The 14213-nt window shown below is 41.5% G+C and overlaps 1 protein-coding gene across 1 annotated transcript in view; it reads right to left on the bottom strand.

The window, feature by feature from the left end:
* Window positions 1–14213, bottom strand: part of KCNQ5 (potassium voltage-gated channel subfamily Q member 5) — a 300311-nt gene that overhangs the window by 39784 nt on the left and 246314 nt on the right. The window contains exons 4-6 of the mRNA XM_075145320.1: window positions 9076–9251; window positions 8516–8641; window positions 859–969 (exon numbers count right to left, since the gene is read on the bottom strand). Of these exons, the coding sequence (XP_075001421.1) occupies window positions 859–969; window positions 8516–8641; window positions 9076–9251 (413 nt within the window). The remainder of the gene's footprint in view (window positions 1–858; window positions 970–8515; window positions 8642–9075; window positions 9252–14213) is intronic.

Genomic DNA, 14213 nt, shown 5'->3' with positions numbered 1-14213 from the left:
AGAGTAAGAAATAAATGCAGTACATTAGATGATTCAATGCTGTTGGCAAATGCTGACTTTTAATCTTGGTTTGTCTATATGGTTGAAAACAAGTGTATCATTATAACACACATATTTTATAGAGATCATTGTGTATATGTTGCACAGGTTGCAATACAACAATATACAAATGTCACTTCTGATTTCATGCTTATTTAATACCAATTTAAAAAAGAAAGGAAGTTCACTCACAAAAGTGAAGTTATTTCTGAAGTTACACTATACTTCAGTCATTAGATGATTCCCATTTTCAAATCTCTTGAACATTGATAAAAGCAACATAAATAAACTGTCACGTTTATTTACAATCATTCACAGAAAATGATATTTGCATTTTTACAGTGACATTAGCTTTTGGTTGATTTAATGCCTTCTACTACTCTCTGTTGGTAGCCTGAACATGGTCATACGAGACAACCTATTAGAAATAGCTCACTTTTTTTTTTCAATAGAATCTAATTCAGAAAAACATATCAGCTGATTTTTTTTCAAAAATCTGAAAGAAAAGCAGTAATATATGAGCCACAATTCATAACAAAAGAAAGGAATTTCAATCTTACACAATAGTATGCTACCTAATTTAGGATTATTTCCCAGTTTTGTCCTTGCCAAAGAAACTCCCCAAAACTCAAGCAATGACAACAACACCAAACCTTTCATTGGATTTTGGATAGCAGTTCACCAGTGTTGTCACAGAGCAAAAAGCCTTAAACAGTTGTTCTTCATGTAGAGAGGTTCCTTCAGCTTTTTGTGTCATAACAGCGGTAGGAGCTATGGAAGTTTCTATTACCTTTTTACAAATGTTATAAGCATACTCACAGCAGGTAGTGCAAAGAAAGAAATGCCAAGTAGAGCAAATCCTGCAGAAAGCAACCTTCCAAGCCAAGTAAGAGGAGTTTTGTCTCCGTAGCCAATGGTTGTCAATGTGATCTAAAAAGAAATGAATGAACATCGTGGTTTACCAGAAGTCACCGAGAGATTAGTTGCAGATTATTTACATGGCATGAAACAGCATTTCCACTAAATAATCCAAGACACTTGAAATATAGATAGTTTTTTCTAAAAGAAAAACATACATAAATAAATCAATATGAATACATTTTTCTATGAAAACTTAATACTTTTTATGACTGAATTAAACTGAGATAAATAATAAATGTGAGAAAAATACCTAAATAAGCAATAAATAAGTTTTAAAAATAATAAACCTGAAGGTCTGGGATCTCAAAGTTGAGGCAAATGCTGGGAAATTATGTGAGTGGGGCAGAAAAAAGTGTTCTTTTCCATGGATGTAAAGGTGTTTCACCTATTTTCGGCAGGGAAATATAACTGTATCTACTTGCATAACTACACAAATATAAATTACACAGAGATCATATTGGAAAAATAGTAGGACTAAAAGGATGTTAAAGTTCACAGATGAGATAAAGTCACAGGAACAGCAAGAAGCAGCTGCATTTTCTACAAGCCCATCAGTACAATTTGAAGTGGATCATCTTCTGAAACACAAATAACACTAATCAAAAGCTGGAAGGAACTTTAAGAAGTTCCTGGTCCTTTCCCCTTCCTTATGACAGGCCCAGATATACCTACATCACTCCTGACATGAAGCTCCAAAGATTACTACACAGCAGCAGATGCAGGGTACCTCAGGCTGTTGGACAATGTTAGCTCAGATCTACGTGGGGAGAGGTCAAAGAGGAAGAGGAGGGTATCTGTAATCCCTTCATGTGGCGAGTGTAACCAGAGGCTCAGCTTTCAAAAGCTGCGCCGCAGAGGCCAGCACCCCTGCCGTGTAGCACCAGTGCAGATGACGGCGGAGTTTGGTACAGGTGGGAGGGCTCTCCACATGCAACTCATTGACTGCAGCCCATGTAGACATGCAGCGCATACGCAAATGCTGCTGGGATAATGCTGCGTGGTTGTGGTTTACTGAGCATATCTCCAAGGCAAAAGACTATGGCTTCATGTCTGTGTGTGGCTGAGGGTCTTCCCCAATCCAAAGAAATGTCCTTCAGGCTACTCCTGGCCTGGGAAGCGTGCCAGTCCCAAACTGGGGGACTGGACTGGCAGGAGAAAGTCACGTCTCTGCGCTTCCCTCTTGGGGAGTTTGGACCCACCCCGCTGCCTGGTGCGGGCAGCGGGAGGAGGTGTGGGCAGAGCGGAGGATTTCCAAAGGCCGGGTGGGAGGCTGCGGGGCACGTGCTTAGGCGATGGCACACAATGTTAAAGGACAAAGATAGACAACAGCAGGCTGAATGCCAAGGACTCCGGGCCTGTTATTAGCGGAGAACATGTGCATGGAGAATTATTTTACATCGTGTACCAAATGTGGGCAAGTTCAGGCTTAGCAAATATTCTGGCAGGAACGAATTCTTCAGGAAAATGCCTTCTAGAGACATTATTTTGCTTCCAGCTTCCTCAAAGTTCATTCCTAGGCAAGACGGACAAAGCAATTCTATTTAATGCCAGGGTCACCACAGGACAAAAGAAGGAAAGTCTTTTGGAAGTAATTAGATTTCAACTATTTAGGGCTCTGTCGATAGTAAACAGGGCTTTTAATTGCTCCCATTGTTGGGAACAAGCTGCGGGTGTAATTTACCCTGAGAAAGCCATAGTGACTAAAAGAGAGTGAGCTGAATTAAGGCTGCAGCTGAAATTTCAAGTGGTTATCAAGTCTCAAGTTTTGTAATGCAAGCCTGGTCGCAGGCACACCACCTTGCATGCTCATCAGGTCTCACTTTCCTTCCTTGCTCCTCTTCACTTCCCTGCCCCATCCCCTCTTCCCAGCTATTGCTGGACTCTGGAGAGCCAATGCAACACAGGAAGGTGGAAAGAATTATCCACATTTCTGCGTGGTTTGTTTCTGCTGTTTCAGTGAGTTGTGTTAGTTCATGGAGGCACGTAAGAAGCTCCAGAGCCTGCACAAGGCAGCGGGTGGCTGAGATTGAGCGATAAGCAGGAAGGGAGATGGGAACACAGCTCCCTCTTTTCTGGCAGAGGTGAGCTGATGCAACCACATTCTTGGCCTGGCAGAGGGGCTTGGTTTGGTTTTCCTTTGTTTGCTGAAGAGGTTATTCCCAGCTCTTCTCATCAGAGGGCAAGTGCAGAACAGTTTGAAGCTATTAAGACCCCGAGAGCAATGAAGCACTTGAACAAATGAATCCCTGAATAAAAGTTCCTCAAAATTTGTTTCCAGGCCAGTCATCACAAAGCAGTTTGAAGCTCTGGAACGAGCCCAGTTTCTTGGCTTCTGTCCAGCTCCCTATCTCTGCCAGACGCTGGAAAGTACAGAGATATCTCCTGCCTGGGCTGACAAGAGGGAAACAGAACTAGGTGTCATCTGCATATTAATGATATGGCCACCAAACTGTCTTCCGAAGAAGTCAAAGATAAACTTGAACCTTTGGGATCTGACCTCTGGGAGCGATCCAAAACCAAGACCAGTCCCACAGACTATATCTCTGGAATTTCTCCAAGGAAAATAACAAGACCATATTAAAGCCTTTCCCCCCATTCTTTTAGGTCCTGAAAACTTGATGGTATCAGTATATGATTAAGACTATCAGTGGCTTCTTGCTCACTTTGAGCTATTTTATCTCAGGACGGTCTTTACATGGGCGTATGGGTGTCAGCACCGTGCCTTATCATCTTATTCAACACTGAACAAATGGATTTGATCTTCGTTTTATATTCCTCTCATCACACAACTAAGAAAATATTTTTCCAGACAACTTCAGGGTCAAGTTCAGGAATAATCCTCAGTATCTTTGTTAGTGCTGCAAGCGAATGACTAAACCACTGGCCAGGTCCAGACTGGCATAATCCTGAGGTTAAATTAACTGAACAGGGTGTGGAAAACTACTGGACATGAGACCATGACAACATGAGAAATTTCCAGACATCACTGATAATAATGTAAGAAGCAGACAGAAGTTACAGCTAGCACTGTGAGGGAAGGCTGGATCCCACGGGTGGTTAAGGGAGAAGTGACCAAAGTTCAAAGGTGACTGGAGGAAATTATTTGGGACCTTTCGGGGATTACATTCTTGCAAGGACATCAGCACCTAGGTGACTGCATCAGCAGTACCAGACAAGGCCAAGAGTGACTAGGTAATAGAACTACAAATCTGTAGCAAACCTGTGAAGATAATTAAGGACAGGTTGTTTATTTGAGAGAAGACTTGGTCAGAGGAAGCAAAGTGGTGAAAAAGAGGATCAAGATACAGTAAAAGAAATAACAATGTGTGCAAATCATGTCTTCCTGGGGATACCTGCTGAGCAGCCCTATGTCTGATCACCACAGCCTAAACCAGCACAATAAACCAAACCTTTTAGAGTTTATTTGTATAGGATTCATTTCACCCAACTTGAAAAATAAAATGCTTAGGTGTTTAGCATGACCTGGTTACCACAACATGCACAATGGAAATAGATTCCTCCAGCAGGTAACTCATCCTATCCTAAAATGTAGGACTTAGGCTTGCCTGAAGACAAATGTCTAGTGCCACCTGAGATGCCCTGAGGGCATCTGAACACGGACCACCCGCAGGAGAGGCAGCAGACTCTCCAACAGATTTTCCATGGCACTGTATGTTCAAGCAACTGAATCACACTCCTACATGGCTAAATGGGCTAGCTGAGTCCTATCTTTTGTACCAGATGCAAAACACTCCATTTTCGTTGCTTCTGTAAATGAGGTGTCTGGACAGACAAGCCAAGGCAGGCAGTGTCATCTGGCTAGGCTCAAAGCTCACAACGATGATAGAACCTCTGTTATATCTCATTGCTGGAGCTAATAAATATGCTAATAATAAGTGAGGTAATATAATAGTGAATGTGATTATATAACCTAGGTGGCTTCAATTAGATGAGATAGGACCCAGGAGGCCCCCCCCTACCCTAATATTTCTTTCTGATGTCATTTTATGTTCTGCTAGCAGTACTTACCTTTTGAATCTTTACCTGACATCAATTAACTGAAAAAAATATAGTTTGCTCATGCTATCGTTACATTAAATGGGAAAAACGTCATCAGTATTAACTCATTTGAGCTAGTAATTGTGACAATATTATTCATCGTAAGATGTTTTGTTCCCCTACAGGTCACTGTGGAGTGCCAGAGCCATTCTGCATCCAACTGTAACTACTGGATACTACTAGAAAATAATGACTTACTACGAGAAACTGTCAAATGTGTAAGAGAGACAGGAATCTTAACTGCATTACATTTGCAGGAAGACTAATTCATGTACAAACTAAATGCCGCTATTAGCACACACAGGAGCAGTTCTCAGAAAACCATGCATGATCTGGTTTTGAAATACTTAAGTTTTTGAATTGACCTTTTGTTCCCATATAGTTTAGTTATTTTATTCTGTTAAAGGAATTTACCTTCTCTACCAAAGCAAATTCTGAACCTGAACTCCTCATATAACACACACTGCTGTGTGCTGCTGTGTTAGGCAGCACTGTGGGGACCCCAACCACAAGAATATTCACAATAGTAACATTAACAGTACAATGTGCAATTGCAAATACAGTGGAGTATTCATATGTAAATTAAGATGCCATATCCTGCCTTTCGTTGCAGTGTAAAACTATGGGCTTCAAAAATGGAGTCAGTGAAATGACCATAGCAGGTCTTCAAATAATCTGAGTTAATGAATGGGTTAATCGCTTCATGCTGGGTCTGGTTCTGTAAGGGAGGGGCATAAGTGCCTCTAAAAGCTTGAAATTTAAGATGACTATTTGTGCCTGACTTCAATGCAGTCTTTTCTTTCTTGTACCTCTGCCATCACAGAATTCAGTTTGGGATTTGGTAGATACTCTGTGGTTTAAGTTAGAACAACTTTTGCAAATAAACAAATCAATGAGACTAAGCATTGGTTTCCCCTAGAATGCCACACAATCTGACCTTTTCAAAATCTGCATGTGGGTTACTCTGGCAGTAAAAACAATGATGACTAAGAAGCACGTTATGCATTTCCCACATACTGTTTTACATATTATACAAAAAATACTATTATTAAAAAGGCAAAGATAACAGGTAAAGGGAACACTGATTTTCAGTAACTTTGTGTGCTTAAGCACATTAAAAATTTAAATGTATTCATGTCACACACTGGGGAAAGAAGAAAAGATACAGAAATATGGAATATAGACGGTTTTCAGGTTTTTGATTACAATTTGTTGTTTTTCCTGCTGATGTCAAGAAAAGATTCCTATTTTCTCAGTTGCACTACTTATCTGACCTATGAGTCATACATTTTCACTTCATAGTGTACCAAATATTTTAAGCACTACTTTATACAATTATTTCTTAGCAGGGTTTTTCCTTAAAAAATAGCAGTCAGCAGGTAGTGGCGAAGCAAATTCTAAAATGAAGACCTTGTTCCTGCTGCTAGAGCTGCTCAGGGAGAAGCATCTGGATCTGACATGAGCCTCAGTCAGACATCAGAGTTGAGGTCCGAGTTTGCTGGGACTTTCCCGTTCCTCATGCGTATGTGTCCCCTCACTATTGCCTGCTGGCAGGTGGGTACAATCCTCTGCTTAGTCCAAACTCCCTGCCTATGCAATGCTAAGGCAAAGACGGCTTTGCAGAGAGGTAGAGGGTGTTTCCTGGAGAATGGAGCAGCCAAAGACACACATTCCCAGACCCACGCACTGCCACATCCCACCTATGTGATCTCAGGAGGGTGTCTCGCAGGACCACGTCCCCACTGCCACCCCCAAAGGGGCAATGGTGTTTGCAGACTGCTGGAGCCAGGGTACCCATCAGCGAGGACACCAGTATCCCAAGCCAGATGCTTCACAACTGTGTCAATACGGGCAAAGCTTTAAGCCAAATCTGGATCTCAGCTTTTGAAGAGAAGTGAAACTCCTCCCGCATGGGCCAAATTCTACTCTCAGTTACAGTTAGATGAACCACAAAATAAACTGCAGTGGTGTGACTGAGGGCAAAACCTTCTCTCATGGCTTTAGCCAACATGAATTTTACATATGTTTGGATTACAGGATAAAACTGTGTATTTTATTAGAGATATGTGTTGATGCTCTAAAGCAACACGTTTCAGGAAAAATATTTCTGTATTTCTGCATAAGTAAGAGCTACTGGGTCTGGCTTTTCCAAGCTCCCAATTTTGTGCACTGATAACACAGAAATATAGTCTCTAGGGAAGACATGTAACAAATGATTAACCCTCAGATGAACAAATTTCAAATACACAAACTACTCCTACTAATAGGATATGACCTTGACCATTGCTCAAAACGTAAACAAAATATTTTTCAAGGATTCAAAGCATTTTGGAAAAGGCTTTTGCACAGTCCATCTATGCATGCTCTGAGCCTGTGGATACCACTGAGTCCAGATGAAGTCTTGTCAGCAGAAGGTCTGAGGTGAGAAAGCTTCATTTCTGCATCCCTCTGATGAGGAAAGGTGGCAGAGGCTGGTTCAGGTCTCGCACTTATTCCAGGAAAACTAATGAGTGCTCTAGGTTATGTCAGCATTAATGATCTCACAGGCATCATTTCACTACCCAGACACTGTCAGAGCTCATGGTGTTTGTTCTACAGCATCAGAAGGAAAAGAAAAGCAGTGTTATACTGCCTGGCAAGAGCTCTGCCATAGGCTTTTTTGGGGCAGATTTCCGAAGCTGCCTAAGTAACTCCCACACAGTGCAGGAGTCTAGCTCATTATAGGGCATTTTTAAGCAAAAAACCCTACACATTATGCCATTTAAAAAAAAAAAAATTCAGACCTAGTTTTTCATTGTTCATTTACAGCCTAGTTTATTTAAACATGTAAGCATTCATATAATCCTCCTTCTTTCAGAAAAGCAGTCAGGCATGTACTTAGATCCCACAGATTTCAACAAAGTAAAAACAATTGATTAGATAGTAAATAAGCATGAGCTCAACTAAATCAGGGCTTTTAGACCTGTAAAAATAATTGGAGAACACTGCTGAACCAGAATGGGAAAATTTACTCTTGCTTTTTGTGCTCAAGGTACAGGGGAAGGAGAAACAGCATCATTCTAAGGGTGCTGATGATACTCTTCCCTTCACCGCAAAGCTGACATAAGAATTTTTTCCGTTTTTTTTCCTGACACTTGTTCCTTTTCCTGCACTGCAGCTTACAGCTCTCTGATTTGGATCAAAGTAGCTTTTTGTGGGACCGTATTACAAACTGTATTACCGAAAGGATCTGGGTTAAAAAATGAAATGCTTTCTTCTCTTGAAGGTTCAGTGGTCTGGTTTGCAGCAGAAACACATAAACAGCTATTCTGCAGGATGGGGTGAAATGAACTACGGATGTGCAAATGAATAGCTGGAGAAGGGAGCTTCTCAGACCAGTTTTCTGCCAGTGAAAACAATTCACTGAACAGCACGCTAAGCTAAAATCCACAGCAGGTGAAATTCAAAGCACTCTAGCATACTGGTTAAACAGTGCATATTATTTTTCTGTACTTACCGTGCCCCACCAGAGAGCATCTGCATATGTGGAGAATTGGTTATTTGCATCTTTTTCCACCAGATAAACCAGGAAAGATGAAAAGATGAGTACTAAAAATCCTATGTACCAGGCTGTGATTAATTCCTAGATAAAAGAAATCAGAGATCAATACTCATTTGAAAGATTGAACAGAATGGCCTTTCAAGGAAGACATAATGAAAAGATCTATATACTTTTTTGGCATTTGAGCAGTTAAAAGTCAAATGCTTCCCTATGGATGAAAATTTTCTCTAGAACTGGACTGAATCTACTCCTATAGTTTGATGCTCCAGCAACTTCACCAATATATATCGAATTACAACAGCATATCAAGGACATAATTTTCAACATATTCTAAAAACTGTTAGCGTTTAACATGGCCTAATGTATCTGTGCTAATGCCCATTACGATTGATGTCACTTCAGAAAATTTTAGGTGTTCTGCTCAAAATTGATAAATGTTTGTTTCCTTGGTCTCTTGTTGAATCACATCAAGTTAAGATATCAACCAGACAAAATCAGCATCTAGGATGACGTACCTTGCTATGCGCATAAACTACTGAACCTAATAATTTCCAAGTGCCTCCTCTTCGGTCCATGCGCACCATACGAAGGATCTGTAGGAAACGAAGACTTCTCAGTGCTGATGTTGCAAAAATGTTACCCTGAGTTTTTGCAGAAACAACTGCTATTGAAGCGATGAGAACAATGATGTCTGAAAGAAATATATTACAGAAAACATTAATGTCCAAGTACCAATAAAAAACACATACATGTACATGAGTTGAATGAGGGGACAAAAGAGAGACCCCTCTGCAGTGGGTGGGAATCCGAAGCACTGAGATTCCTGTGTGAGGTCGGGATGTGAGGTCAGGGCTGGTGTCAAAAACTGCCTCGGAAGCCTCCAGGGTGAAAACTGAGGGTAGCAATTTTGAGAACGTATCGATAAGAGGTGCAGTGTTGAAGGAACCTCATGTAGGACCTTTGAAGCCTGATGTAGCAAACTGTACAAATCAATAGACGGATTAGAACTTTTTCCCTTTATATCTTTTCCCATAGCAACTTTCCTATGAAAAGGCAAAAAAGGAAAAAAAAAAGGTAAGAAAAAAACAGAGCAGCCCCAGTGGTGAGAGTCCAGTGGAACCAGACTTACAAGAACACATACTAATTTCTTATGAGTACAAGCACTGTGTGCTTGAGGCATGTAGCTTCTGGACACAACTGCCCTGATGTACCATTTCCTGGAAAGGAAGAAATACAGTGTTGGGTACTCAGAAGCATTCTTTCAGCTGGCAGCCTGGAAAATTTGTTGAAGCCCAGCAAGTGTTAGGATTTATTTCTTCAGGTCACAGATTCAAACTGTGAGAGTGAGTTTGTTCTGCATGAACTAATCAGCCAACTGCCTCTTGAGCCAGAACAGCATTTAAAGGGAGATGAGAAGAAGAGGCTGTGAGAAGGCATAATGTTCTTTTATGATGACTGGGGCAGACACACCGGTGTGCAGGGATTGGAAAGGGACAGAAAAAGCACTGTGTTACTTCATCCCCTCATCATTAATTTCCTGATCTTCTGTTGAAAGCTTAAAGAGCCTTTGTAAGAAACACCTCATTTAAATCTTAGGATTGTGGTGTTTGTAAGTTTATATGCAAGGATAATCTAAACCCATGTTTGCCAGTGAAGAACTTCCTGAAAGCAAGTTCTTGTTGACATGAGTTTTGCTTCTTTTGTGTTGGGGATGAACATTCATCTTGTCCCAAGCATAGCTTCTACAAGTCATGAATGACCCAGTAAGTGAAAAGGTCCCCACAGGTGAGCAGCGAGGGAGACTGGCTTTTCCTACAAGCAGGAGACTCTTTCCTTAGCCTCCTCCAGTAGAGTAGGAGGAAATAGCCTTGGTTCATTCTGCTCAGCCACAAAAGTAACTTGAGGTCCAAATACCCTTGTCTGCAGACATCCTGGGTTTCTCTGAACTCACCTATGGATGGCTTTGCCCTTTTATTACAACACTAAGGGTACAGACAATCTGTGGTTTAAGGAGTGTCCTGTTAAATTGTGGAAATCCTTGTGACAAGATACTAGAAGTTTACATGGGTTCAAAGCCAGCAGGATCATCTCATGGGAGAAAATGTAATCCTGGGCTAATTAATACCACAAGCCCACTTCTGGCTCAGGACATCTCCAAGTAGCAGGCTGTTGGAGGCTGAGAGACTTTTCTGGAGAAATACCGCCGTATGTTTACCCTGCTTGTGTAATCTTCCCTGACTGTTCACTGTTGACTAGTGTCACTCTTGGACATAGTGTGTTAGGCTAGGCTGACCTCTGCCTGTCTTATGCTATGACATTTTAAAATGCCTTTGGCTACTACATAGGTGGATCATAGGTGGCTACTATACAATTGGCTACCAAAAAAGTTGGATTTGCTTCTAGATATAAATCCAACAAGTTCAGAGATCAGGAAAAGCCAGAAATGGATAAAGTATCCTAGAGCTTCTCTGCACAGTACAAGTCTCAAGAGCACAGCAACGAGATGCAGCAGGTCTGGGTGAGAATTCAGAAATAGGATAACTGACCAGGAAGAGTTAAAGACATCACAAATTCTAACGAAGATCAGAAAAATAGATGAGGGATGGGATTCAGCTCCATGTGAAGACATTTAAATTTAGGTGTCTACATGTGAAGCGGGTGTCTGAACTCTCCACGCAGCACAAGGAAATCATGCCAACTGAGAGAGGCGCAGCTAATCCTCAGGAAGGCTCCTGCCGGCTGCTCAGCTGACTCGCACCCTAGGCTTGGTACAAAAAACAGGCTCGATTCAGCTGCCCGAATTTATTTTTCTGGTGCCATTTGAGACGCCCTAAGGTATCTGAGACATCCCCTAGGTCTGACAGCTATGTTCTCAGACCTGGGGAGACTGTGCCCTTCAGAAGGAGTCGCCGGAGAGCAGGGAATATCACGTAACAGGGGACACCTCTACGTACTCCGCTGAACTGAGCCCTAGATCTCGACCGACTATACTGGAAGTACAGACACGTAGCACACACATATCCACCTACAAGCAAACTTCTATATTTAGGTGTGTCATCTGGATCTGAGGCTCACGTAGAGTGTGCTGGAAAGCCTTGAGCAATACGGACTGTGTTGAAGAAAGGGTGTCCTGGGTTACTAACATGCCAGCAAGGTTAGTTTGGCTTGTTCCATGCTGCTCCGAGCAGAGCAGCAATGTAACAGCCATTTTTAATTAGTGGTGACTGGCTAGCAGCAAATCAGGTATCGTTAGAAAAGCAGCGTGCACTCCTGCAAATCATTCTTAGAACTTAAAAAAGAGTAAGGTCACCCAGGTATTACTAATTATGCATTTGATCTGGAAATTATTAGTGCTTACTGGGAGTTTCGGTTACCCTCAACCACCCTCAATAGGACAGTTTTTTACAAAAGCCAGTGATTTGCTGCTGCCCTTATTCCTGCCCATTCCAGGAGCTCTGACAGCCTTCCTTATAACACGGGGTTTCCTGGAGATCCCCCACTGCAGAAAATTCAAATTAATTCAGTTTTGCCAGCACTGCACAGCATCTGCCCTGTGCTGCTGGGGACTCTCTGCCCCACTGAGGGTCTCTGGTCCCCTCTGACCGCCAGAGACGAAGAAGCCAATAGCAGCATAGCTCTCTCTTCCCTTTTACAAAGTATTGATCCAAGAGTTATCTACTTGTGTATACCCTTCTAGATGGAGGGTAGGGATGGGGAGAGGCAAAGTGAGGAGAGGCCGAGGAGATGGGGGAGCAGAAAACGCACTGGCACGTGTTTAAAGAAGAGTTGGAGGAGGGAAGAGAGCCTTCCCAGTCTGCTGGCCTTTTTTTCACACCTTGCTCTCTCATCTTCTTCACCTCTTCAAAACACACCCCCCCAAAAACCACCCCCACCAACTCCTCAGGCTGGCAATAGGGAAGGAAAGAGTGTGTCCACTGCCTAAGGCAGCCCTCCCTGGCTGTGTTTCCCTCGGAGGCAGGGAAGGCAGGCAGGCACATTATTTCAGCGCAGTTTAACTTGCCGGGAACAGATGTAAGATAAATCAAAATAAACCCCTCTTGGAATGAAATCAGAGTCCAAAGAAAAGTTTGCATCAGCTGAAAGTTACTTCTGAATATGTTAAACTTGTTTGGTTTTCTTATCTAAGCATACCTATACTAGAAAAATTAGAAGTTAAGTACTTTATGATTCTCTCCCTGCCACATTTTTATCCAACATACCTCAGGTGCCATTTGCCCTGTTACAAGTAAGAGAGCAAAATCTTCCTCTGAACTTCCTTTCATATTCACTTGAGTTTAGCTAAAATCTCCATGGTATTTCTGTAGTTTAAGAAGGCTTTAACAAACTTCTATCAATATTTTCCTCTTCTATCAATATTTTTCCTTCTTGCCTTTTAGTGGAAAAACTGGGAAATCAAGAAGAAGAAAACAAACCCAGAAAGTGGATTATGGGTGAAACCCAACTTTATTGAAGTAAATAGCAACATTTTGATTAATTTAATGGGGACTAAGGTTTCACTCCATATCTTGCTGTAAAGCAACAGGAAAGTTTAGGATGTGAGAGGGAGTAATGGGCAGTATAATTCCAAAGTTCTCTGTAATGACTTATTAGAAGACAAAATTTTCTGAGGCACATTTACTACTTTGATTTTTTCAAAGCAAATATCTTCTGTATGATTTTTCAAAATGTTAAGCTTCTCCTCAGCTGTGAGAGCGATTTTATTCACTCTTTAGAAATACCTCTCATATTCCTATTCTTGCAGATAGCGTCCTTCCTGGTTAACTCCAGCTTGAGATTTCAGATCATCTCAGCAGCTTTTGCAATGTTCGCTTTTGAACACTTCATTTCAAATTAAATTTCAAACAATGAATTCTTCCATTTCAGATCTTTCACCTATTACCACTCAAGAAACCCCTGAGATTACATGAAAGTTTTGTTCATAGTAACTTAGCAAAGACTTTTTTAGTTGACAGCCACTGTGCTAATTACCAGGGCCCGCCCCCAAAAAGATAAAAAAACCTCATGTGTGTGATAGATTACCCTTCTATATTGTCCACCCTCACTAAAATAGTGACATATCAGTAAAGACAAGTAACTGAAGCCCAGTAATGCAACAACCTGAAACTCAGGAATAGTTTCAGCTAGCTCATGAGAGATATGCCAGCCCGAGCTCCCCACTTCACAGAGAAAGGCCAATGTTGGGCTGCCTTACCCTGCTCGAGCTCGGTCAGAAACTCTGGGTCGCTTGGAAGAGCAGTTAACATTTCTAAGCTATAAGCACTTCCAATGGCAACTCTGTGACTGACAGATTCATAATGATAAAAAAGGAGGCATCACAAATCATCATAATGGATTGTTTTATTTGTAATGATTTTTTCAATGTAGTGTTCCTACCATGAACTTTTTGAATGTTGTGAGATTTTACAGTATTCAAGGGTATCATGCTGATGGGCCCAGTTAAAGAACTTAATTGGAATAGGTAAAGGGGTGAACACAGAAGCTTTACTTGGATATAGCGAAACATCCCAAAGCCTTGATGTGCCATCAGGACAATCTCTAATATTACAGAAAGAATGTCAGGATGATATTAGGAAATGCAATTCATGACGATCTCTCGCCTGCTCAAAGCTCACGTACATGCTCAAATTAATAC

The sequence above is a fragment of the Calonectris borealis genome, chromosome 3 (assembly GCF_964195595.1).
Source record: "Calonectris borealis chromosome 3, bCalBor7.hap1.2, whole genome shotgun sequence".
NCBI classification, from domain to species: domain Eukaryota; kingdom Metazoa; phylum Chordata; class Aves; order Procellariiformes; family Procellariidae; genus Calonectris; species Calonectris borealis.
This window is presented reverse-complemented; position numbering and strand designations above follow the sequence as displayed.